Source organism: Amblyraja radiata, chromosome 5, assembly GCF_010909765.2.
Source record: "Amblyraja radiata isolate CabotCenter1 chromosome 5, sAmbRad1.1.pri, whole genome shotgun sequence".
In the NCBI taxonomy this organism is placed as follows: Eukaryota; Metazoa; Chordata; class Chondrichthyes; order Rajiformes; family Rajidae; genus Amblyraja; species Amblyraja radiata.
Genome location: NC_045960.1, coordinates 44,179,031 through 44,206,883, shown reverse-complemented (window position 1 = coordinate 44,206,883; position 27,853 = coordinate 44,179,031). Strand labels below are relative to the sequence as shown.

The following is a 27,853-nucleotide window of genomic DNA, read 5'->3' as shown; positions in this document are numbered from 1 at the left end:
CAGACAGGAAATATTAATGTTTCATCCATCAAAAAGGAGAGCGAAAATCTGCTGCCTTATTAATGAGTGATATTTAAAATGGAATCAATAACCACAGTATAGATAACTGACAGTGAAAGATTTTATTAAATCCCAATAATTCCCTTTAACATAGACTTTCATTCAGTTTGATCAAAGGAACAAAGGGTCAAAGTTGATAGTAGGAGAAATTTCTTATTGACAGTTCGCCCAATCTGGATGCGTGCCCAGCAGATGAAAATTCTCAGTGGCAACATCTCTGGCAAGATCAAACTCCAGTTGGTGCATGTGGTGCAGACTTTGACCTGCTTTGTTAGTCAATACTCTGGCACAAGTTAAGAATGCAGATTCCCAGCACGCCCTGCCACGCTGAATAGACGGCAGAAAAATTTACAAATATTGCAATGTGACTCGTGCTAGACATCCTCACCCAAAAAAACTATCAAGACAAAACAACTGATATTTTTTTCTAACTTCAGACTGAAAAATCCATCAACAAATTTGTTGCGAGATGTTTCCACACTGAAAATTAATCTTCTTTTTCAGGAAGTTGACAGTATGTTGATCGTGATGAAAAACAGGAACCCCATTGAAATGTAACCTGTTAACGCAGAACAGTGCATTTAATTCATGATCTGAAGTACAGCTAAACATTGACACAGATAACCAGCAGTAACCACTTACGAGGGGGAAAAAAGACAACTGCTTGTTTCCCACACTCACAGCCTTGTTTTCATCTTAACTCTCCTCTCAGTGAATTTTGCTGGACAATTGGAGAGCTTGAGAATGTGGGCTGGAGATGGGAATGGAGGTGTTTTTATTCTTATACTTGCAGACTCCATGCTGCATGGCCAGAATTACACATTCCTTGCACATACAAAGATAAGGAAATTCGACCACCACAAGCTGCACATTCTAAACGTCTCAATTTAATCGTCAGTCTTCGTCAGTGTTATATGTTGCAGGAGTGGATCCTGGAGTGGGTTAGTTCTGCAAGATATCAGATTCCACTGCTGCAGGCAAACCCCATGGACAGCGTTTTGATTTTCTTTGCACTTCAAGAAATGTTTTTGTAAAATGAAAAATGCCTGTGCAGCCCTTTTATTCCATCATGCAAGTTCAGACATCTAACCAGCATTTCATGAGAATTTCCTGCATCTGGTTGGCCTACGGGCACGTCACTGTGATTTATTATTTTTTCTGTGAAGGTTTCTAAGATTGAACCACGGCAGCTGCCACAGGCAAGAAATAGAGAAGATTAGTGGAAGTAGCCCTTGGAACCTCATCAACTCAAATCCAGTTTCACGATAATTTGAATCTAAATTGCTAATTTCTCATCTTTATCCCATGAGAATTTTAACAGCTTTAGCCCAATTCCTGCCTCCACACTGTCGCCCCCCCCCCCCCCCAATACTTTTAGCTATCCAGTTGTGCTACATAAGTAATACTTTAACTTTTTATGCATGAGCAATGCCACATGTATAGGAGATTAGATTTCAACGTATTTGCAGCAAGTTCACTGCTGCTATCAAGGGTAGACAGCTTTGATTCAACCATGACTGGTTATTCTTTTAGGTATTTTTGGTTGGAGATACATCCTTGGTTAGCACTAATGGGCAATTTGTCAATAGCTACTCATTGCACTTCACATCGGAAACCATACACAGTTTTCCAATGTGTAGGAAGGAACTGCAGATGCTGGTTTAAACTGAAGATAGACACAAAAAGCTGAAGTAACTCAGAAGGTCGGACCCAAAACATCACCTATTCCTTTTCTCCAGAGATGCTGTCTGACCCATGGAGTTACTCCAACTTTTTGTGTTTATTCACAGTTTTTTAATGATGGATGAGAAAGGTACAATACTAACCTAGAGAAACAAGAAACTGCACATGCAGGTTAACAAAAAAGGCACAAAGTGCTGGAGTAACTCAGGGATTGGGCGTCATCTCCAGAGGCCATGGATGGGTGACGTTTCAGATTGTGATTAATTTACATCACTGATAATGTGTTCAGGAGCATCAATAGATGTATTTGTATCAATCACTGTGCTGGCAAAACCAGTAGCGACCAGGAATAGGCTGGTTGACAAGTAAGAATAGGGTGGTGACGACTGGAGAGACAGTGGACAGTTCGGAAAGACGGCAACCGGGGCTGGGCGGGTTGGCAGCCCAAACCGCATCCTCTGAGAGGAGGAGATCCAAATCACGCTACAGAAAAACACGTGGAAAAATACCCCCAGGGGTGTCCGAGAGGGGGGGAGGATGAGCACCTCAATTTGACAGATCAAAGGCTAATGACTAATGGCAATGGATAACCGATTATGAGTATCAAATGCAGATGTGTAAAGGTCTGCAAGAACAGCCGAGGCCTGAGGATACACCAGACCCGGATGAAGTGTTTGGAGGGAGAGAGAGTGTCACATCGCACAGGTATTTTACCTGGTGAGACGCAGAAGGAGCCGGGTCCGGAAGCACCCCATAGAGCCCGAAGTCTCCAAGTGGCGCAACTAGTCCCTCAGAACAGACCTCCGGAGAAGGTACGAGTCAAATGGTCACAGGCCTGCAAGATGGCAGTCTGGCATCAGTTCGACGAGGACGTCGACAAGCAACTGCGAGGGGAGACGTGGATCGAAGGCTGCGGACGATGACGACAATCATCATTAGCCTAGCTGTGGAAAGGTTTGGAGCAGTGGAGAAGAAGCCGGCCAGAACACCTTTCACCATGAACCAACGAGCAACAAAGATCCACAAGATCCGGCAGGAGCTGAAGTCCCTCAAGAAGCAGTATAAGGAGGCCAGCGAAGAGCAACTTCCCCGCTTGGTTGAACTGCGAACCATACTGAGGAATAAGCTGCTGACCCTCCGTAGAGCTGAGTGCCACCGAAGACGCCGGAAGGAAAGAGCCAGGATGCCAGCTTCACCAAACAACTGTTAGGGCAGAAGCGCAGTGGGAGTTTAGCTTGCTCTAAGGAGGAGATCAACCAGCACATCCAGACAACCTACAGTGACCCCGTCAGGCAGCAGGAGCTGGGCCAGTGCAACATCCTGATAAAACCACCTCCACCCATCAAGGAGTATGATAGTAGAGAGCCACTCCTGAAAGAGGTCCAGGACGTTGTGAAGAGAGCAAGAGCTGGCTCAGCCCCTGGCCTGAGCAGAGTCCCCTATAGGGTCTACAAGAACTGCCTCTTGTTACTGAAACAGCAGTGGAAGATCCTGAAAGTCATCTGGAAGAGAGGGAAAGTGGCGCAGCAGTGGCGATTCGCTGAAGGAGTCTGGATCCCAAAGGAAGACGATTCCAAGAAGATCGATCAGTTCAGGATCATCACCTTGAAGGCAAGATCTTCTTCAGCATAGTGGTGAGGCGGGTGACCAACTTCCTCTCCAGCAATGGCTACATCGACAGCTCAGTGCAAAAGGGAGGCTTATCTGGAGTGTCAGGGTGTCTAGAGCACATGGGAATGATGACCAAGCTCATCAGAGAAACCAGAGAGAACAAGGGAGACCTGACAGTGCTCTGGCTTGACCTGGCCAACGCCGACGGCTCCATCCCGCACAAGCTGATACAGACCGTCATGGCCAAGCATCATGAGCCGGGCCAAGTGGCAGATCTCATCCTAGACTATTACAACCAGTTCAACATGAGAATCTAAGCAGCGTTAGTAACATCAGAGAGGCACAGACTGGAGGTTGGGATCATCACAGGCTGCACCATCTCTGTGATCCTTTTTGCCTTGGCGATGAACATGATCGTCAAGTCTGCTGAGCAAGAGTGCCGGGGCCCTCGGACCAAGTCAGGAATACGCCAACCACCAATCAGAGCCTTCATGGACGACCTGACTGTCACCACTGAGTCAGTGCCAGGAGGCAGGTGGATCCTGCAGGGGTTGGAGAAACTGATTGGATGGGCAAGGATGAGGTTTAAGCCAGGAAAATCAAGGTCACTGGTGCCGAAGAAGGGCAAAGTCATGGACAGGTTCCGCTTCAACATCGAAGGGACACCAATCCCAACTGTCTCCGAAAAGGCCAGTGAAGAGTCTTGGCAAGGTGTTTAACAGCAGCCTGAAGGATACAGCATCATTCCAGGAAACCTGTCAGGAGCTGGAGAGTTGGTTGAGAGCGGTGGACCGGTCGGGGCTTCCCGGCAAGTTCAAGGCATGGATTTACCAGCATGGTATCCTGCCAAGGATGCTTTGGCCACTGCTTGTCTCCGAAGTCCCAATATCCATCATAGAGAGATTGGAGAGGAAAGTCAGCAGCTTTCTCAGGAGGTGGCTGGGACTGCCCAGGAGCCTTAGCAGCATCGCCCTTTACGGAAATAACACCAAGCTCCAGCTGCCCCTGAAGTCCCTGGAGGAGGAGTTTAAGGTGACTCGGGCCAGAGAGGTGATGCTGTACAGGGACTCCAGTGACCCCAAGGTGGCTCAAGCAGCGGTAGAGGTGAAAACTGGGAGGAAGTGGAAAGCCGGAGAAGCCGTGCTGCAAGCGTCCTGGTGGGAGCAGTGACTCGGGGAAGAGCTGGTCTGGGAAGCTTCCCAACTCCCCAGTTTGATAAGGCCAAGGGGAAGGAGAGGCGCAGGCTGGTCCAGGAGGAAGTGTGGGCAGCGGTGGAGGAGGAGAGGTTTACTAGAGCATTTGGCTTGAGGCAGCAGGGAGCCTGGACAAGGTGGGAGCAGGCCATGGATCGAAAAGTAACATGGACTGAGCTCTGGCAGGCTGAACCTCAGCGCATCAAGTTCCTGGTCCAGGCAGTGTACGATGCCATGTCCAGCCCATCGAACCTCTTCATCTGGGGCAAAGCGGAATCTCCAGATTGCCCGCAATGCTCAGGCAAGGGGACGTTGGAACACATCCTGAGCTGCTTCCCAAAGGCTCTTGGGCAGGGCCAGTACACCTGGCGTTACGACCAAGTTCTTAAACCTATTGCAGAAGCCATCAGCATGGGAATCAGCAGTTGCAGACGAGCACGCCCCACTACCCAGATGATCACCTTTGTGAAGGCCGGAGTGCAGCTGCCAAGAACCACAGCAGCCAGGAATGAGTCAGGAAAATGGCAACTGCGCAGGACTGGCAGCTTTCTGTAGACCTAGTGAAACAGCTGAAGTTCCCACAGCACATTGCCACGACCTCCCTGAGGCCAAACATCCTCCTGGTCTCAGAGGCAGCCAAATATATCGTCTTGTTGAAACTGACAGTGCCGTGGGAGGACCGTCTGGAGGAGGCCCACGAGAGAAAGATGACCAAGTACGAAGAGCTGGCCATAGACTGCCGTAAGCAGGGCTGGGAGGCAAGGTGTATGCCCATCGAGGTTGGTTGTAGAGGTTTTGCAGGGCAATCGCTCTACAAAGTCTTGAGTGCGCTGAGCATCAATGGAATGGAGAGGAGAAGAGCCATCAAGAACACCACAGAGGCAGTGGAGAAGGGCTCGAGATGGCTCTGGATCAGGAGAGGAGGTCCATGGGGAGGAGCGAATGCCACCTGAACATAACTCGTGGTCTGATCAACCACAGCTGGGTCTCCTGGGTGAGGGTGTCTGATGTTTGAAGACCCGAAACACCCAATGACCCCAGGTTACATCACTGATGATGTGTTCAGGAGCATCAATAGATGTATTTTTTATCAAGCACTTCACTTACATTCAGTTTACTTCAATAAAAAACAGATTTTAGAGGCAGAGAACACATTCCAGTAAGTTATAATATGCATTTCACATCAGTGAGCAGGAATTTACTTCTACACAGCTGTGCCATCCCTTGGGCCCCAAAATTGCAAAGGCTCCAATTATCCAGGTGAGTAACTTTTAGAGTTTTTTTCCCCAAAAGCGCAAATTTCCTGGAATACAATGTACAGTCATCACTCCACTTCTTGCAAATAAAATAGCACTTTATTTTATCCACACAGTATTTAAGGTTTAAATTGATTTCATCCAAACAATTGTGCCGTAATACCCTTTAGAAAATGTACTTGGACATAGAGAGTCAATAGCAGAGACCTTAGGAGTGTTGATGTAGAGAGAGAGATCCAAGATCCAAGTAAGACAGAAAAAGAGATCCAAGCACAAAGTTCCCTGAAAATGGATGCACAGGTTAATAAGCTAATAAATAAGGTATTTGGTATGCTTGCCCTCGCCCTTCTGGGCCAAGGCAATGGTTGAGAATTCCAATTGCAGCTACACAAAACATTGGTTAGATGGCAGTTAAACTGTTGTGTACATTTGTGGGCATCACACTTGAGGATGTGATGTGGTAGTAGAGAGAGTGAAGAAGAGATTCACCAGGATGTTGCCTGGGATGGGTAAGCTGCAATTGTAAGGAATGATTGGATAGGCTTTGGAATAGAAGAGGAGGCTGAGATGCATATAAATGTATGTGGCACAAATAGGATAGATGGATTTGTTTGCTGGAGGAGGTGGTAGAAACAGATATAATTGCAACATTTAAGAGGCTATCGGATAGGCATAGTGTTATGCCCTTTATCAAGTATCTGTACACTGCGAATGGCTCGAATGTAATCATGTATTGTCTTTCCACTGACTGGTTAGCACGCAACAAAAGCTTTTCACTGTACATGTCACAATAAATTAAACTAAACTAAACTAAACAAAATAGACATCACTGAGGCAATCACATGGCCAAGGCGGGTCTAATGTGCTGTCTCAGTGCTGTGCAATTTTATGATTTTATATATCCGTGTGTTTGTATCTTTTGTATCAATTACACAATATTCAATGGAAACTTAAGCTGCTGAGATTTTGAAGCATTTTCTGTTTTTTAACGCATTTGTCAATGCTTAATCAGTAGTGGCCCTTCCATTTTTTGAGGAAGCTGAGTTACTCAGTTTTGTTTTCACTCTCCTGCATATACAGAATCTATTTTTAATGTGAGATTTACTTTTGTTGGGCCTTACTGTTCTAGGCTGTGACTGAATCTTCCAGACAAACCCTGCATTATATGCAAAACCTTTGTGTATCAGATAAGATTGTTCCACATTTGGTACTGATCAAACCAGTAGTAATCAAAAACATATTGCTACCAATAGACTTTTCTACTGTAATTGGAGATTAAGCACTTATTGCTCATATCTTCTATTCCTGAGGGTTCAAAACCAATGCCAAAATAATGATTGCGGACTGAATACAAATTGCATACAGGTTTACCTTGTATTTACATTATTTACTTTAGTATGTACTCTGTTAAACGTTTTTAATTTGTCACAAATTCCCAGAGAATTTATGTGTAGATCTGCTTTGAAAATTAACACGTTGTTCTTGTAACTTTCTGATTTCTATTTTTTTTTGGTTAAAAAAATGTTATGAAAGATTTCAATAAAGTCTCTAAATAGATACCTGCAGTCACATTCTAAAGTGCACTGCTGCTAAAAGCTAAGGTTGAAATATTCTAAAACAATTCAATTACATAATGTGTTGATTGCACACCAACAATTTGATCAGAATCCTTCTCTATATTTTCCATTAACAGTCAAAGATAAATAAGTGGCGGAAGAAGAGTAAAATGCACTGGGACACAAAATAGGTAAAATCACAATTGATGAAGGTGTTATGCTGCACATGATGTGGTGTGCTATCATCTTCAATGAGATTTAATATCAAACTTGTCCTGTAACCAGACACAACAGGAATCTCATCTTTTGCACCTCAGGTCATGTCCAATTTCACTAATATAAGTTTCCCTTATCATTTAAACTGTATCATAAATACCTTACAGATTAAACAAATAATATTAATGCTTCCACATAATATGCATACCGATCACCACAGTTTGTACATTGTGGCATAAATATGAATGTGGCCTCGCCTGGGGAATGCTAACCAACATTAGTGTGATGTACTATGAGTTTAATTTTGATTTATGATAAGAGTGTGCTCTATTTTGAGTTTAGGAATCTGCAGGTAGGAAAGCAACCATCACCATACATATTGTTCACAAAAACTTACTGCCTGGAGCCTGGAAGATCTTTTTTTCTATCTGTGACAGAGAGGCAAAAGGAGATAGAAACTAAAGTCAACAGGTCATTCAAGCCCAAGGGCAACAAAGTTAAACATTACACAGATGAAGAAATCTCAGTGAAAGAATTGAAACAAATCTTTTTTTTAAGTAAATAAAGAAACAGATTTTTTTCGCAAGGTGTGCTGGGCAGTATTGGTTGAAGGATTGGGGGGAGGGGCAGGTTAGTTGGTCGTCGTTTCCAGTGTTTGCAGATGCACATATTTGGTTCTGCAGAAGTTCCCGCTGTTTTCAGTGAATGGGAATTGTTTTTTGCAAATGTTACTTCACCTCACCACACCAGGTCTGTGACAGACTATGGTGACATTGGAATATCACCCTTCATAAAGGCCTGCTTTGAGCAAGCTTTCCCTCTTCATTTTACATATCAACTCACTGATTGCACCTTTAGAAATAGAATATAGAATAAAAAGTAAACTTTGGATCAAATAATTATCTTTGTCATTGAGTCATAGAATCACAGAGCACAGAAACAGGCCCTATGTCCCAATTCTTCCATGCCGACCAGGATCTCAACTAAGCTAGTCCCATTTGCCCACATTTTATCCATATCTCTTTAAACCTTTCATAGTGTCCAAGTGTCTTTTAAGTGACGTTTCAGTACTTGCTTCACTCCTACTCTGCAGCTTGTTCCATATACCCACCACTCTCAGAGTGAAAAAGTTGCTCTTCAGGTTCCTGCTAAATCTTTCACATCTCACCTTAAACCTATCTCCTCTGGTTTTTGATGCTCCTAGTTCCTATAGCTCAGGCCCTTGAGTCCTGTCAATAACCTCATAAATCTCCTCTGCACTCTTTCTAGCTTATTTATAATTATCTTTAACATTATTGTATTTGGGGAAGAAAATCAAAACTGTAGGTTCAGAAAAGCTGATGAGTTCTTTTAGATAGACACTAAAGGAACATTGAAGGTTGTCATTGTAAAATGTGGTGAGTTTGGTTCAAGGTGTTACATTTGTAGGATTCATGCCTTCTGCCTATCAAACTCTGATTGGTGTGTTTTAAGCTGTTCAACCTATTAATTGACTGGAAGATGCTTCATTACCACACTGACTTTCTATTGTCCCTGTTGTTTAAACATTATTAACTGGAATATGCCATTTTAATGTCAAATTCAATATTTGGTGGGGCATCTTGTTTATATTCCCCAAAGCTGGTAAATTTGTGTTGGCATGTGTCAGTATGGGGATGAAACATGTGGAAGGAGCATGAATATTTTTACATGTTATCTAGTATAGCATTTGAAATTCCTAGATGATCATCTGTGGAAATGGCAAATAATACTTCACCTCAGTGACATCTTTTTATAATTTCCATTGCAATTAAACAACGGCGTTGAGGACTAGAAAATGACTTTGAAATTGTGACCAGAACCCCAGTAAGGAGTCACATTATATTACATTTAATTCTTTTAGTTCTTCGGAGGAGGCAGGAAACATTATCGTAATTCTAGACCTGGAAGTCTCCTTTTAACTCAGCAGTTAAATGCACCTGCGTAATACCAAACCAATCGCCAAGGAAGGTAATAACTTTGATCTTGCATCTGCAGTAAGTTAGCCACTCAGCAGCTGGTCTCCACATTCCTGGGCTGCATTATCACTGTTGGACTAGCACACAATTTCAAATCTCACATTTTTATCCAATGTACTTCTCCCTCAAAGACTTCAATAGGTATTAATTTTGTTTTTACAGAATCAAACATTTATTGCAGTTGATAATAATAGTTTAGAAACATTTTTTACATTCTTTAATTTGATTTTCTATTTTGATAGGAATACAGCAATCTATTCCCTTCAACTTTACTTACGAAGATGTATTGTTTAATTGTTTTATTTTCAACCTTGCTATTTGTAGCTTTACCAAGAGGAACTTTTGGCTAGAATGGAAAGACTAGAGCAGGCTCAGAATGCTGGAAAACGCAGTGTAAAACATTAAAATATGCAGAATGTTGAAACAAAGAACTGCAGATGCTGGTTAATATATAACAGGACACAAAGTGCTGGAGTAACTCAGCGGGTCAGGTAACATCTCTGGAGAACATGGATAGGTGACATTTTGGATCGAGACCCTTCGTCAGATTGATTGTAGTGGAGAAGAAAGCTGAAAAAGGGGAGTGGCAGAACAATCAAAGCATGGTAGGTAATCTGTTCACAGAGGAGAGCAATGAGAAAGGGACTCAGAACTGTTGGAGAGAGCATTTCTGCAAAGTAGGCATAGCTTCAGGCCAGGGAGGTATTGCAATTTTCCCATAGATTCTGCTTGTATAAAAAATGAATCTTTCAGTAGGTTAGTCATTGCATAAAAAGCAATGACTAATATACAGGCAGAATGAGTATTGGAGAATTTGTTGTGAAGCCGGCAGCTCATTATCAGTATGTCACTGCATCAAATGTTTTTGCATGTTTATTATTCTCCCAAACATTCTGGTTTTGAATTTAGTGACCAAAGTCAAAATGTTAGCTCTCCTGTAAATGAAATCAGATTAAATGCCACTAATTCCAAGTGTTCTGCATTACTTCCTTCTTAAATCTTTTAAAAAACTTAGGGCCTTTAAAAACTTTTAAAAGATCCTAAAATTCTGACAAATACTTGATAAACATTAAATGAAGCTTGGAATGCAGACATCTATAGCATTATAAAACAACATTACATTCATCATTGCGTTAACTGTTTATTTGTTATCAATGTAATTAGTGCTATGTCATTTAATAACCTTGTATAATAAAAATGTTCCAATGCCTGCAGGCTTTTAATCTCAGAAAACGACATTTCTGAATGCAGTCTGTGTTGTATGACCCCCCCCAGCATTCAAGTTAGACATGGTTTACACAATTTAGCCTGATAAGTTAGGTTGTTGAGCATTTTGTTTAATGTTTCATTTCAATTTTTATTAATACTAAACATGTGCTGATTACAAATACTCAAACTATGAGATTCTCACAATGATCTTCCAACAGGAAGATACTAGAGCAAATCAAACTACATTATTTGGCAGGAATGCAAGTTCCAGTAAGGGGGAGGGATAAGGATGGCAAAGTAAGGGAACCTTGGATAACCAAAGTAGTTGTAAATTTGGTCAAAAAGTAAAAGGAAGCGCATGCAAAGTTTAAGAGGATGGGTCCTTTAAGGAATATAGAGAAAGGAAGAAAGAAAAGTGTGTGATTAGAAGGGCCAAATTGGGTCACAAAATCGCTTTGGCAAGTCAGATTAAGGTACAGTAAATGCAAAGCTTTCTATACCTACATTAGAAACAAGAAGTTAACCAGGGAGAAGGTAGGACCACTGAAGGATAAGGAGGGGGGGGGGGTTTGCTTGGGAGTCTGGGGATGTAGCTGGTACTAAATGAGTACTTTGCTTCTGCTTTCACTAAGGAGAAGAACATGGAAGACAGTGAGATCAGTGTGGAGAATACTAATTCACAAGAGCAGTTTGAGATTAAGACGGAGGAGGTGTTGGTCCTCTTGCAGAGCATTAAGGTGGATAAATCCCCTGGGTCCGATGGGATCTCTCTGAGGTGTTGGGAGTGGCAAGAGGAGATTACGAGACCCTTGACAAAGATCTTTGCATCTTCTCTAGCTACAGGACTGGAGAATAGCCAATGCTGTCCCTTTATTTAAGAAGGGAAGTATAGAGAATCCAGGGAATTATAGGCCAGTAAGTCATGTCAGTGGTAGGGAACCTATTGGAGAGGATTCTTCTGGATAGGATTATGGACAATAGATGCAGGAGTCCATTCGGCCATTCGTGCCTGCACCACCATTCAATGTGATCATGGCTGATCATCCACAATCAGTACCCCGTTCCTGCCTTCTGCCCATATCCCCTGACTCTCCTGATCTTTAAGAGCTCTATCTAACTCTCTCTTGAACGCATCCAGAGAACCGGCCTCCACCGCCTTCTGTGGCAGAGAATTCTACAGACAACTGTGTGAAAACGTTTTTTCCTCATCGCTGTTCTAAATGGCTTACCCCTTATTCTTGAACTGTGGCTCCTGGTTCTAGACTTCTATTTGGAAGATAATTGGTTAAGTCAGCATAACTGTGCATGGCAGGTCATGTCTTACTAATTTGATCGAGTTTTTGGAGGTCAAGAGTGTTTTATTGTCATATGTCCCAGATAGGACAATGAAATTCTTACTTGCTGCAGCACAACAGAATATGTAAACATAGTACATAGTACATAACAGGAGAGAAACAATAAATTTAAAAGTTCAGTGTGTATATATACACATACACACACATACAATAAATAAACAAATATAGTGCAATAATAATAATAGAGGTGAACAATATGAGTGGGGTGGTGGATGTTGTCTACGTGGATTTTACTAAGGCATTTGATAAAGTCTCCCATGGCAGGCTGATCCAGAAGATTAAGACACTTGGCTTTAACAGTGAATTGGTTGCATTGATTCAGAACCGGCTTTATGATAGAAAACAGTGTTGTAGTGGAAGGTTGTAGTTCAGGCTGGAGGTCTGTTACCAATGGAGTTAAGGGCTTGTCCCACTTTCACGACCTAATTCACGACCTCTGCCGAGTTTGCCCTTGACTCATACTCGCAGCATGGTCGGCACGAGGTCGTAGGAGGTCGTAGCAGGTCGTGATATCAAGGAGGTCGAGGCGTTTTTTCTAGCATGATGAAAAATGTCCACGAGTAAAAGAGGTTGTGAATTAGTGGGACAGGCCCTTTACACAGCAATCTAGTCTCTCCACTGGTTCCTCTTTCTCAAGTGTCCTTTTGCAACTTCTTGCTGCTTAATTATCACAAGTTGAATCCGGGCAGGGAGGTGAGAAATAGTGAAGAAACATTCAAACTTCAGATTTACATTTGTGCTCAGAGATACTTCTAGATTTTTCTTCTGTACCATACTAGTTAAAACAGTTCTTGGTATCGTAAATAATATGAAGGATTTTAATTTAATTAGTCACCTTAAATAAAGTGTATTTAACTTGCATCTTTATTTATTTTCAGTTGTGTATTTATCAGTATTTTATTTAAGTCAAGATCAAATTTTGAATCTTACACGGAGTCATAGTGATCCAGCATGGGAACAGACCCTTCGGCCCAACTTGGCCACACCGGCCAACATGTCCCAGCTACACTAGTCCCACCTGCCAGTCCCTGTTAGGTCCATATCCCTCCAAACCTGTCCTATCCATGTACCTGTCTAACTGTTTCTTAAAAGTTGGGATAGACACAGCCTCAACTACCTCCTCTGGCAGCTTGTTCCATACATCCACCACCCTTTGTGTGGAAAAGTTACCCCTCAGATTCCTATTAAATATTTTCTCCTTCACCTTAAACCTATGGCCACTGGTCCTCGATTCTTCTACTCTGGGCAAGAAACTCTGTAAGATTATAACTAAATGAAAATCTAAACACTGAAGAATCAAACATACTTCTTGATGAAGGGTCTTCCATCCAAAATGGTAACTTTTTCTCTACCCATAGGTATGACCTGACCTGCTGTATGTATGCAGGATTTTTCTGTTTTTATTTTGAATTTAACAAGTTTTTGTGTAAGGACAGCTGAATTTTATAGTGGTTACATCCACCTCTGCATCTCTCCATTCAGTAATCCACACATTGAATTGAATCCTTTATTTGTCATTCAGACCTTTCGGTCTGAACGAAATGTCGTTGCCTGCAGCCATACATGTAATAATAAACAACACACAATAAACACAAATTACCATCCACCACAGTGAGTTCACCAAGCACCTCCTCACTGTGATGGAGGCAAAGGTCTTAGGGTTGCTGTCTCTTCCCTCCTCTTCTCCCTCTGCGCTGAGGCGATACCCCACCGGGCGATGGTAAGTCAGTCCCGCGGTTCAAGCTCCGCGGCCCGGGGGTGGTCGAAGCTGCCGCCCTCCACGCAGTTGTTGCCACGGGAGCTCCGGAAAACAGGCTTCAACCTGTGACCCGCGAGCTCCCGACGATGTCATCCACTGGCCCGCGGCCGAGCCCCGGATTCAGGTCAACGCCGCCTCAGCCACCGGAGCACCGTCTCCGCCCCGCACCGGGCCGCCCACACGGGAGCGTCTCAGCCCCGCACCGGGCCGCCCCCACGGGAGCGCCTTCCAGCCGGGAGCCGGGCCGTCCTCACGGGAGCAACTTCCAGCCGGGAGCCGGGCCACCCACACGGGAGCGCCTTCCAGCCGGGAGTTGGGCTGCCCACACGGGAGCACCTTCCAGCCGGGAGCCGGGCCGCCCACACGGGAGCACCTTCCAGCCAGGAGCCGGGCCACCCACACGGGAGCACCTTCCAGCCGGGAGCCGGGCCACCCACACGGGAGCGCCTTCCAGCCGGGAGACGGGCGTCCACACGGGAGCGTCTCAGCCCCGCGCCGTCCGCCCACACGGGAGCACCTTCCAGCCCCGCGCCCTCCGCCCACACGGGAGCGCCTTCCAGCCGGGAGCCGGGCCGCCCACACAGGAGTGTCTCAGCCCCGCGCCGTCCACCCTCACCGGAGCGCCGAGTCGTGCCGCTGCCCGAACGCCGCCGCAGCTCGAAGACGGCCAGCCTCGCGTTGGTGAGTACTGGCTGGCTCTACCTCCAGAGCCTCGAGGTCGGTCGCAGGTTGGAGGCCGCCAGCTCCGCCATTAGGCCTCAGCTCAGACGGGGGAAGAGAAGGGGGATACGACAAGAAAGTCGCATTCCCCCGAAGGGAGAGACAGAAAGCCCTGTTTCAGCCCCCCCCCCCCCCCCCACACATAACACAACCTAATAACCAAAAGTTTAACTGAACAAGACAAAAAAAAGAACACAAAAAAGTAAAAACAGACAGACTGCAGGCGAGCCGCAGCCGTTTCACAGCGCCACCACTTCCGGTACATCAGAGATAATCTAATTATTAGTGAGATAATCACAATGATCTAACAATTACACAGTTTTGTGCAATAAAGTGGCATAGCTGAATTCATGCAGTGCAGTGGGACGTTCATCTGTGTTCAATTTAATATAATCAGGTAGAATTATAAGAACATAATGGCACTGCAGAAATGAAGCAGAACTTCTGATTTCCCTCTTCCAAACCCCTGAGGTGAGATCATTTAAGTATTTTGGTGGGATGCCAGAATGATGGTTTGTTTTATATGAAGGTAGAGGTGATAGGGAGCATGATTGCAAAAGGATTGTGTGAAGCCATATTAAAGAACCTTTTTAGTTGATCTCTCACTGTGACCCTTGAATCAAAGGCAACCACTGCCTACAATTGCTGCTCCCAGGTCAACATACAGTCCTGTGAAGAGCTCCTGCAATTTGTACCTTCAGGCATTCAGTGCAATCCCTCCCCAGTTTGAAATTAATTTAATAAATGGCTTCAGCATAGCTGCAGTGGGGGTTATTTTATCTGATCAACTTCGTAAACATGCTTGAAGTGGACAACCCCATGTCACAAACAGACTGAAGTTTAATGTGGTAATGTAGTATGAGAAACTGGATATCAAAGACTAAATGTGAATACGGATCAATTATTAATTGAAAAGGAGTGGTACGTGACAAAACCAAATAAAAGAAAGAGGAACAGGAATACTGTGCGAGGTGTGCCAGATAACTTCTTTCCCATGTCTTTAGACTTTACTTTAGACTTTAGAGAGACTTTAGTGTGGAAACAGGCCACTCAGCCCACCGTGTCCACGCCAACCAGCGGTTACCCTGTGCACTAGCATTATTCTACACACTAGAGAAAATTTACAATCTTAACATAGCCAATTAACCTACAAACCTGCATGTCTAAGAGTGCGGGAGGAAACCAGAGCATCAGGAGAAAACCCATGCGATCACAGGAAGTATGGACAAACTTCGTACATACGGCACCTGTAGTCAGGATCGAACCTGGGTCTCTGGCGATGTAACACAGCAACTCTTCCACTGCACCACTGTGCTGCCTTCTGTCTTCTCTCCTCCTGCTTCCAAGTATACAATACATAAATAACCGAGATCTGCAGTGTCGCCAAACCAGCAAAGAGTGGCAATTTGGGAATAGCAGCTAATATGTTTCAAGGCGACTATGTCAAGGTTGGGCACCTGTACTGAATAGTGATGATTGAAGTTTAACATAGACAGTTGTAAGATATGGTTGTTGCTAAGGCCCTATTGAATTGTAATTATGCAGAAATTATAGATTCCTCAGTACTCAACCACTACCCTGTGATATTTTGGCCTGGGCCATCAATACCACCTCATACACAGATACTTTTAGCCCCATATCTGAGGAAGGATGTGCTAGCATTGTAGAGGGTCCAGAAGAGGTTTACAAAAATGATCCCGGGTACGATTGCGTTAACATACAGTATGAGGAGCGTGGAGTTTAGAAGGGTGTGGAGGGATCTCATTGAAACCCACTGAATAATGAAAGGCCTAGATAGAGTGGATGTGTAGAGGATGTTTCCAGTAGTGGGAAAGTCTAGGACTAGAGGGCACAGCTTCAGGATAAAAGGACGAACATTTAGAAAGGAGATGAGAAGCAATTTCTTTGCTACAGGTGGCAATGGAGGCCAAGTCTGGGTATTTTTAAACTGGAGATTAATAGGTTCTTGATTAGTAATTGCGTCAAAGGTTACGGGGAGAAGGCAGGAGAATGGAGTTGAGAGGGAAGAATAGATCAGCCATGATCGAATGGCGGAGCACACATGATGGACTGAATGCTCTAATTCTGCCCCTATGTCTTACAATCTTATGAACTCTCTCAATCTCTCACTCCCTCTCTCTTCCCCTCCCTCCCTCCCTTGTCTCTCTCTCACACTTCCTCACTCCTCCCTCACTCTCACACATTAAAATACCATAGTGCCAGGTACTCTGGCTGGAGGGAAATTAAGGGGGAGCAGCAGAGAAACAGTGGTGCCAGTGGAATAAGTGTGTACATGCCTGGGTCAGGAATTAATGGCATCAAAGAGTATGAGAAATGGTGGACGATAGGTTTACAAAGAGTGAGGGGCAGTGGTTGGGACTTGTTACTAACTGAGCAGAGTTAGCGCCATGACTCCCCAATGGAGTGAAGCAGCCCATTAAGGGCCTGTCCCACTTGACCGTCATTTGCGCGTCACGCAGATGGCGCGCGAAGATTTTGTACATCACAAAATCCTGTGATGCCGCGCGCGGCTGCGCAACACTGCCTATGTCATCACAACCATGCATGCGTAATGCGCACCATGCATGCGTAATGCGCACCATGCGCGCATCACGTGCGTGTCACGACACGCGCGTCGTGCATCGTGACGCATAAATGATGTTGCGTAAATTACGCGTAAATGACGGCCAAGTGGACCAGGCCCAGAACACTAACTCTGGCCCCTAAGTTCCAAGAGCCACACCTCTCACTCTCCAGTACTCACTGAATCATGGTGGCTGTCAGATGAGGAATGACAGCAGCTGGCTTTTAACAGGAACCACACGTCCACACTGTTATTAACAAGTATAGGATGTGTTTATCAAGTGATAATGTAATTTAAACTGTTTTCCCCTCAGTAATAAATCTGCCCACCGACTTCTACAAATTACCGCTATTACTAAAAGGTCAATATTATTCCTCTACAGGTTTTGCCTGATTCCCCACAACTCAGCTGTAATTTTAAGTTACTGCAAGTTAGGTGTTACTCATTAAAAATAAAACTAGATGCATGGATTTCATTGATGGAACAGAAATAAGGCAAACTATGTATGGGTATGTTGTTAGATCATGGGATTTCGAGTCTACAAAAATTGTATTGTGATCAGGAACAGTTTTTTCCCTTCGGGTATCAAGTGTCTGAATGGGCTCTCCATAGCTAGAGAACTGTCTGATTCACCTCTACCCCATTGAGGACATTGAACTTTGTCTATGGAACTGATGCACCACAATGCTGAGAACTATATTCTGCACTCTTTACCTTCCCCTTTGTTCTATCTATTGTACTTAAGTGTGACTGGATTGTGTTTACTGTATGTATGGTATACTGGATCTGTTTAGGTAGGTTTTCACTGTACCTTGGTACATGTGATAATAATAAACCTAAACCTTAAATCTTTAGTGTCAAAGCAAAATACACTGAAACTCCAATGATCCAGCACAATCCGAACCTTACTGGAAGCAAACTCACGCGTTTTCCAGACTGTCAGATGTTATTTCTAATATTATTTCCACATTTTCATAGAACGTAGAACAGTACAGCACAGGAACAATGTCTGTGCCAAACAATAAGCCACAATAAATTAATCTCATCTGAACGTGATTCATATCCATCCATTCTCTCCATATCCATGTGCCTATCTAGGCACATGTGTATGCACATGCCAGGCATCCCATCACCTCCAGCGTAACAAAAACTTACCCCGCACATCTCCTTTAAACTTTGCCTCTCTCACCTCAAACAAATGCTTTCTTTAAGATTCCCAGTATGGGCAAAATGTTCCCACTATCTACCCGATCCATGTCTCTCATAATGCTGAAGACTTCCATCATGTTTCCCCTCAATGTCCTGTGCTGCAGAGCAAATAATCCAGTCTGTCCAACCACTTCTTGTAACTAACTTTAAATTCACTTTCTTTTAGAAGTTACGCATTGGTGTAAAATATTTTCCAATAACGCTAGTAAATTTAAAGAGATATGGGAAACCAAACCTAATGAATTTAAAGGGAACAGGAAATGGGACACCAGTGATTTTAAGGGGAGGGCGAGAAATATGGCTCTGGTGAATTTAACATCAGCACAGGAAATGGTGCCAAGGTAAATTCAAACTGAGGGCGGGAAACAAAACCCAGTGAGCACAATGCTGAACCATCAGGATTTTCATGCTCACTGAATAGAAGGTTATCGGAGTTTTCCTGTAATCTGTATGTAGGAAATTTGAAATGTGGAATGCTCCCCTGCAATTTTAATCCAATAAATGCTACCTCATTAATAACTTTAAACTACGATTGGCTCCAGTAGTTCCTGAGAAACTGGGACAAATGCATTCCATGCATTTCCCCAGGGAAATTCCATTGAGGTCACATAACCAACCATAAATATAAGCTATCGACCTGCAAGGAGCAGAAGTGCCAGCTGCCCACTTACAGGACTTCCTAAAAATCTAAACAAGTACACAAATAGGCATCCAAGAGATGATAAAACTGAGTAAACACTTACTCAATGAGCGTTTAAAGAAACAAGTGGTTCATTGATATTTTAAAATTGAACTGAAGGGCCTGCTTCTGTACTGTATGATTCGATTACTCTACTGTGTGCACTTCTGGTCACCGAGCTTTCGGAGGATGTAATTCAATTGGAAAGCATGCAGAAGAAATTCACTAGGATTTTACTGAGGCTTGTGGGCTTGAATTATAAGGAAAGATTGGATAGGCTGAGACTTTTTTCTATGGACCATAGGAGGCTGAGGGGTGACAGCATCACTCACAGTCTCTTTTTCCGCATGGTGGAGATGGCAAAACTAGAGGGCATAGGTTTAAGTTGAGAGGGGAAAGATTTACGAGGGACATCAGGGGCAACTCAGAGTGTAGTCCATATCAGGAATGACCTGTCAAAAGAACCTGTAGAAGGGGATACAATTATGTCTTTTAAAAACTATTTGGGCAGATATATGGTTATTATTAAGGGATTAGAGAGCTATGGGCCAAATGCATGGAAATAGGATGCTGCAAATAGCAAATTTGTGACTCGAAGGGCCTGTTTCCCTGCTTTATGGCTCTAAGACACTATGCTGATGGCTGTCTGACCCATATTCCATTCACTTTGTCCCATCTTTTTGGAATAGCTGATGGCTTTCATTCTCTGTCCACTGTCACACCGCATGATTCATCTTTCTGGGAGGAATGCATCCAGCAATTTGCTCCTCCTGATCACTCACCTCTGCCAGAGGATAACAAATAGGGAATCAGCAACACCGCAGAAACATCACTGCAGTTGTGTCTCACTCCTGAAAGCGACTGCAACACTTTATGTCGAGGCACCAAAACTCCATTGCATCATTCTGGATTTAATATTATCAGAATATGATCCACTTCCACATTGTTTGCAGATGGAAAGTGCTGATAACGTTTCCATTGTGGTCATGTACAGTTCCGACAAATCAATCTTTTGTTACTTTATTTGTCTCAGCATCATTTCCTTTGCCACTTGCAATGTTCAATATGAACAATAATAAAACCTATACTTCAGTCAAGGTTATGCTTTGTGATGGATATCAAGAGTTCTTTCCAAAGTACTGAGGCACTTTCCCTTTCCGTGACAGGTTAGCATGCAGCAAAAGCTTTCCACTGTATCTCGGTACATGTGACAATAAACTAAACTCATACTCAATGAAACTTATGTATAACACAAGACAGTGCACTCATTGATTGGAAACCTCTAAGGTGTAATTTCAGGAATAAAATCGCATGCGGAAAACATCTAGAATTGAGTGGTGACAGACTGGAGAGCAATAGCTGAAGTCGCATAGTTATCGACTTTGTTGAGTTATTGTAAACCAGATTGTGAAGGAAGCAATAATCAAATGAACAATGCTATTAGGAACTCTTAAGAAAACTTCAGGCATAATTTTTAAATTGCACCACCACAAACTAGGTGTAAAGTGACCAAACAACCAGAATTTTAACAGAGCAACTTTTATCCTGACCTGTCTATTTACTAGGTTCTTAGCAATATACCTGCAATGAATTTAAAATGGTGCAGTCCATTCAAGGACACCAAGTGCTGGAGTAACTTAGCAGGTCAGGCAGCATCGCTGGAGAACATGGATAGGTGACGTTTCGTGTCAGGACCTTTGTGACCAGATAGAAGAAGGGTCTCAACTCGAAACATATTCCCCAGAGATGCTGCCTAACCTGCTGTATTACTCCAGCACTTGGTGTTCTTTTCTGTATTAACTAACATCTACAGTTCTTTGTTTCTTCAGTCCATTCAAGATGCAGGTTGTACACAATTTTAACATTTTTATTTCAGATGTTTGAGAAAAAAATAGATGGAGCCATTGAAGTGTCTTACCATAAGCCTAACAATTAACCCCCATGGTTTCAATCTGCCCATGAAAGAATGGACCTTGCTCTATCAAATTGGAACAGGATGAGAAAGATTAGCTTGTGTCATGCTTAAGTAGAAGGTTAAGGAATCACACGTTATATGCGTGACAAAGTTCAAACTATCTCACCTCAGAATCCCCAGAGTTCCACTTCAAAGACAACTTATCAGAACTCCATCAAACCTCTGAGATTTGTCGCTGAGCTACATAATTCAAAGTGCCTGCTTTAACTTTTGACCTTAACTTGTAAGCATATTTTGTTGCTCTAATCCTGTGCTAAACAACAAATAAATAAAAGTAATCCTGCCGTAGGTAGACACAAAATGCTGAAGTAACTCAGCGGGACAATCAACATCGCTGGAGAGAAGAAATGGGTGACATTTCGGGTCGAGACCCTTCTGAAGATGCTGCCTTCCCCGCTGAGTTACTCCAGCATTTTGTGTCTACCTTCGATTTGAACCAGCATCTGCAGTTCCTTCCTACACAAAGTAATCCTGCCCTTGATTCTATCTCAAACCTATCAAGAATGCCTTTATTTTCTGTTTCCTCTCCTGCATTTCTCTGTGCTCTGCATCTTAAAAAGCTATTAAACGTCAAACACCTTTAAACCTGATCAACCATTTCTTTCTCTCCAATGATGCTACCTGTCTTCTGGAGTATTTCTTCTCAGGATCTTGGGATGGCATAGTGGCGCAGCAATGGAGTTGCTGCCTTACAGCTCCAGGGATCCGGATTTGATCCTGACTAAGGGTGCTGTCTGTAAGGAGTTTGTACGTTCTCCCTGTAGCCGTGTGGGTTTTCTCCGGGTGCTTCAGTCTCCTCCCACATTCCAAAAACTCACAGGTTTGTAAATTAATTGGCCTCGGTAAATTGTCTCCAGTTTGGAAGAGAACAGGTGATCATCTGTTGGCATGGACTAGGTGGGCTGAAGGGCCCGTTTCCATGTTGTATCTCTAAACTAAACTAAATGAAACTAGAAGGACCTATTCCCCACATCCCTTCCACCATCCTCCAGCCCTAAATTCCTATGTTCCAATCTACCATAGGCACAGCAGTTCACAATTAACGTGTTGCCTTAACTTTAAAAACATCTAGAATTTAGTAAATACAAATTAGAGTGCAATAGCTGAACTTCCCTGGTCTTTTGCTTGTCATCTAAGGTGTGTGCTACAAAGTTATCATCAATATTGTCTTCAATTTATTATTTCATAAGGCATTTTTTCATATAAACTACAAAAATGGGTCATATAACTGATAAATTGTGACTGGTACCCAATTGGTTAACTAAAGACTCTGTTAGTTATAATATGGTAGAGTAATTGTCTACGATAAATTGTCCCTCTGGCAGGTAGGTGAGAGGAGAATCCATCGGGAGTTAATGGGTAGATGAGAGAAGTAAGTGGGGGAATGGGACTGATGGAAATGTTTTGAGAGCTGTCATAGACTAAATCACGTATCTATGTCACAAGAAAAATATGAAATATTGTAGCAATAATGTATGTTTTCTCTTCAATTAAGCACTAAGCAATTCCATTAGGCAACATATGAGTGCTGAATATATTTTGATATTGGTCATTTACTTCCCCAACTAATTTCCTTTAAGTTAAAGTTAAAGTCTTCAGTTAAAGCATGGTTTATGTAACCCTCTGCATTTACTTTTAAACAACAGGTCGGACATTGTGACCTCATTATTTGCTTTACTAATAAATCTAGTACTTATGTCTTTTTTATCCAAAGCAAAACATATTTAATTGATTTACATAATATCTTTAGTCTGCATTATCTGTACCATCTAAATTTGAAAAATAAAACCAGTGCTTATGAACAATCATTGTACACATAATCAGCAAATTGGCAGAGCTTTCTTTGTCATACAGGATGTGTCTCCTGCTGGTCCTTCACGGCTCATTGATATAACATTGATATAAACTATAGATTGGCTTTCACATAAAGAATAGGCTTTATTTATTGGTGCAAATGATAAAAGGGTGTATTGCCAGATCAACAGTTTCTAATAACATTGGAAATATGCCCTTAGACATTTAAGATTACCCTGGGTATTTGGTAAGCTGCTTAAAAGTTTACAATAAAGTTCTTTACAGTGAGTTTCTTTCATGTGGTCTCTGCAAATTCATTTTAAACATTGATGTCAGCACTGGTGTGCTGGTAAAATAGTTGCAGCATCATTAGACACTGTTGTAGCCACAGGTAGTTTTAACAAGTTATTTTGCAGTGCAAGTAAAATGGTTAAAAGTTTAAATGATATTTATATGTGTGATATGGATATATACGTTGTTGCTACTCTCATAAACCATTTATAACTACATAAACGACGTAAATGCAAAGTATACAAGAGATAATTTGTCAAAATGCACTACATTGTTTTGTTTCTTTGCAGACTTGCCACTTGATCACAAGTTCCCCAGGTTTTGTCCAGGTAAACCAAGATTCACTGGATACTATCCAAGGCCTCCTGTGCCCCTTGTTCCAGGATCCAGTGAACCGATAACACAAGAGTAAGCATGCAAGAGCTGTTATCTCAGCTTGTGAAGAAAAGCAAGACCCTCTCCAAAGCAACACATGTTTTGTCCCTAGTGTGGCTACTGTGCATTACCTCCATAAGATAAATTTCTGTACTGGTTAAGTGCATTTAGAATCAGCTAAACTGATGGTTTTATTTTTGAAAAAAAGCTGTTATAACTTTATTTTTTTTAATTCTTCTTTCAATGTTAATGGTTGTAAGTGTAGCATTAATACGTCTTAATATAGTTTAAGCCTGTTGGTTGTGACACTGGTGGAAGTAAGTGATTCCATTTATACTGGGGCACTAACTTAATGAAAATGTTTGGCAAACCATTTTTGTTTTAAAAAGGAAGAATAGTCAGAACTGTGCATCACTTTGATCACAATAAAGTCACACACAAGTGATACAATGAAGTGTTTTGATGTGATTTATTTGATCATGTTGTATGTTTCTTTAAAAAAATTAAAGTATTTACCATGTACTTTTTCATTAGGTGAGCAAGCAAATTGTCTTTAATTACATTGGAATTAAACTGAAGTGTTTCCCTATGAACCATATTATCCATGTTCCAATTAAGTGGCAGTAATCACATTGCCACAAGATTGTGAACTAGTTGTCCATTTAGAAACATGTTACACTGTTGTATATTTTATGGTTGTAAAATGTAAAATACAGTGATAAAAAAAATGTCTCTATAGACAGTGCTATAATGTTGGGGACGGGATAATTATTTTACTAATTATGTTTCTATTATGCAGAGGGTGAAATTCTATCATTGGACCAAAAATCATTTAAGTGTTAAGTGTTGCTCTGTCCCAACACAAGGAAAAAACAAAAGGATTGTAAGAAGGTTTGCTAGCATTGACTTTTGGCATTGATAGAAGTATTTTTCAATATTTGGTGAATAGATCTGACAAATTATTGATTAAACTAACATTTTAATATTTGTAGAAAAATATTGACCTCTACAATTATTGGATGCACTTATTGTATTCTGCTTCAGTTCTCAGTAACTGCATAAGTCTGAACATTTTCAACAATGCATTGTAACAGCTACTCTGTTTCCGATGTACTTTGTTAAAGTGATGTGAGCTGTGAGTCAATCAATATGTAAACATCAGCTTCATCTTTGGTTTTGTATATTAAAAATAAAAAGGCTAAAAAGTGTGTTCCATAATTAAATATTTAAGAGGATTCTTTTTACGTCTAATGTGCAGTTTTATGATTTCAAAGACTACTTTTACTTTGTTTCATTACGATCTTCAGAAAATAATGAAAGTGCACCATGTAAATCAAGCCACAAACAGTAATTCAGGGGTCTCTCTTCTATACTCTGACTCATTCCCATCAGTGATACGTCCCACAACAGTGGTGTCATCAGCGAACTTGATGATGGAGTTTGCACTATGACCGGCTACGCAGTCATGAGTATAGAGTGAGTACAGCAGGGGGCTGAGCACGCAGCCTTGAGGTGCTCCCGTGCTGATTGTTATCGAGGCTAACACATTTCCACCAATACAGACAGATTGTGGTTTTTGTGGATGAGGAAGTCGAGGATCCAATTGCAGAGGGATGCGCAGAGACCCAGTTCTGCGAGTTTGGTAACCAGCTTGGAGGGGATGATTGTGTTAAATGCCGAGCTGTAATCAATGAATAACAGCCTGACATATGAGTTTTTGTTGTCCAAGTGGTCCAGAGCGGAGTCGAGAGCCAGCGAGATCGCATCCACCGTTGATCTGTTGTGGCGGTAGGTGAACTGCAGTGGGTCCAGGTTTTTGTCGAGGTAGGAGTTGATTTGCGCCATGATCAACCTCTCAAAGCACTTCATTACCACCAACAGTTCTGCCACATGTAAACCTCGGTACCAGGTGCGTTATATCGTGATGTCTATTCCCTGATCAAAACGATTATACTGAACTGTCAAATGAATCTTATACATGGTGTACAGGGGATGATGTAGTGGAATAGAACCTTGACTTTAGAGAAGAAAAAAATTGTCTCTGCTCGTAACTTAGTAACCCCCTAACCCAACATTTCAGGGGGGAAAATATATATGCTGGAATTTCTACATTATATGCTGAAATTCAGAATCAGTGTAAGTTTGTTTCAATTGGTAAGAGTAATGTTTGATCTTTCTGATATCTGCACTAGCAGAGTATAAAAACAAAAGCAAATTATTGTTCTGCAAAGATTTTAAACTAGTTGTAATCTATCACCAGAATGTTTTATTGTCAACCAGCATTCCACAACACCCCAAGTCACATTTTAAGAAGTGGCCATGAATGGATCAAGGTATTGATTGTTGAGATACGGGTAAAGACAGCCATCATTTAAACCTAGTCTGCGGTATGGCTGCACAAATTATCTTGCGGTGTGTAACAAAGGGTACTCTGTTGAGTTTTCACCAGAAATCTGTATTAATTCAATAATGCGTATCTTTATAAGTGGGTAATTGTCTCAAAAATGTAATCCATTCATAACTTACCCTGGTGATTGATGCTGATCACTTCTAAGCTAAGAAATATTCCCTTCAAAACCGATAAACTAAGTGATGAATCATTAACTTTATGTACCCTTCTTATCTGCTTGATTGGGAAGATTTAGTTCCACAAAACACTAAATAATAATTACTGATTAAACTAAATTACGGAAAAGTTAATTACATATTGCACAGAAAATGTTCACTGATTTTTTGTGGTTAGAATGTCTCATTTAAATTATTTATCATTTCTAGTTCTTTGTTATTACATGTACCGTGTCACAGTTTGTGAATAAAAGATTTGTAAGCATTATTTTGATTTAGCCTGTGGTAGAACTCTCAATATAGTTTTCATCCAGTAGTTTTCATTCAGTGTGAAAGAATTAGGATATTATGTTTTTCATTTTCTCTTTCACAAATACAATGTACTTTGCAGCAGCTTTTTATCCAAGGCCCAGATTTTCTGTAGAAAGGCATTTTTCAGTGCCTATTGTTATTTATGCTTGACACATATAATTAGACTGTCATTTTTTTTGCAATGCAAGTTGCTTAAAGCACAGGCAGACAGTTTTATAAATAGTGGAACAATTGTGCGCATTCTCCACTAACTAAATTGAGTGACAATGAAATTAAAAGCACAAGAACTAAGAAAGAAATGTAAACCAGTCATTGAATTCAAACATCAAATCAAGCAGAGAAAAAATAAAGGGGTTGAATTAAGAAAATAGAGAATGTTAAATTTGTAATATCTAATTTGGTTTTTGTTTAAAAAATCTACAAAAAAAATCTACAAAAAAAGGGAACACATGTTTATTTCTAAGGATCAGAGAGATTGATCAGTAATAATTAACACTTCAGTTAAAAGATGCTGCTTGAAGTGAATAAAATCAAAATAACTGCAGATGCTGCAAATCTGAACCAAACCAGAAGGTTCTTAAAATAATCGGTCAGAAAGGAGATATGGAGTTAATGTTTCAGATCAAAAGGCCTACATCAGAATTCAACAAAATATACGTTAGTTTGAAGTTAAAGAGAATGTGGAACCAGGGGGAGGGATGGTGGTTGCAAAGGAATGGGGAGGGGGGTTTTATTAGGATAATAAATGTTTCAGAATAGGAGGGTGGGAGACGAGAGGGTAGAGGAGGGGATGGGAACTGGGTGACAGGCTCAGGGGAAGTGGAAAGGTGTGGATATGGGGTGGGCTGGGGAAAGTGTGTAGATGAGCAGGAGGGGTGCTGCTTTGTGTACCACTCTTCATGTGGAACTAGGTTGACACCTGGCTTTACTGTGAAGATGGAATGAGAGACATTCTGGCCATGAGCTAACAAATTGTGATGGTGTCGGTGCTGCTGTTGATGCAGCACAGTCCCTGGTCCAGTTTTGAGTCTGGTAGCAATGACCTTCAAGACTCAGTGAGCGGTAATGCTCCAGGCTATCCTTAGTGATGGACATTGAAATCCCTCGCATTTGTCCACTTTATACTTTCAAGGCCTTACAGGTGTTGTTCAATGTGAAAGATATATTGATTCAGAGCAGAGCAAAGACAGTGGGTGGAAAACAGGAGAATGTTTCCTTGCCTATGTTTGGCCTGATGCCATGAGACTTAATAGAATTTCTGAACATAGGAACAAATGAGATGTCATTTGTCAATTAGCAAGTTTCAGACTTACAACAGGCTCATTTGGGATTTGCCTCGTATGCAATGGCTGAATGTACGGGTTTCCTTTAGGATACATCAGCCAATGAAATAACAAGTTCTGGTCTCATTTACTCTCAAGTGGATGCAAAGGATCTCATTGCTTTTTCTCACC

General features: G+C 42.0%; 1 protein-coding gene across 1 annotated transcript in view; it reads left to right on the top strand.

The window, feature by feature from the left end:
- Positions 1–24,762, top strand: part of nt5dc1 (5'-nucleotidase domain containing 1) — a 492,890-nt gene extending 468,128 nt beyond the window's left edge. Inside the window, exon 12 of the mRNA XM_033021127.1 lies at positions 23,438–24,762. Coding sequence (XP_032877018.1) covers positions 23,438–23,559 — 122 coding nt within the window. The 3' untranslated portion in view covers positions 23,560–24,762. The remainder of the gene's footprint in view (positions 1–23,437) is intronic.
- Positions 24,763–27,853: the final 3,091 nt, after the last annotated feature.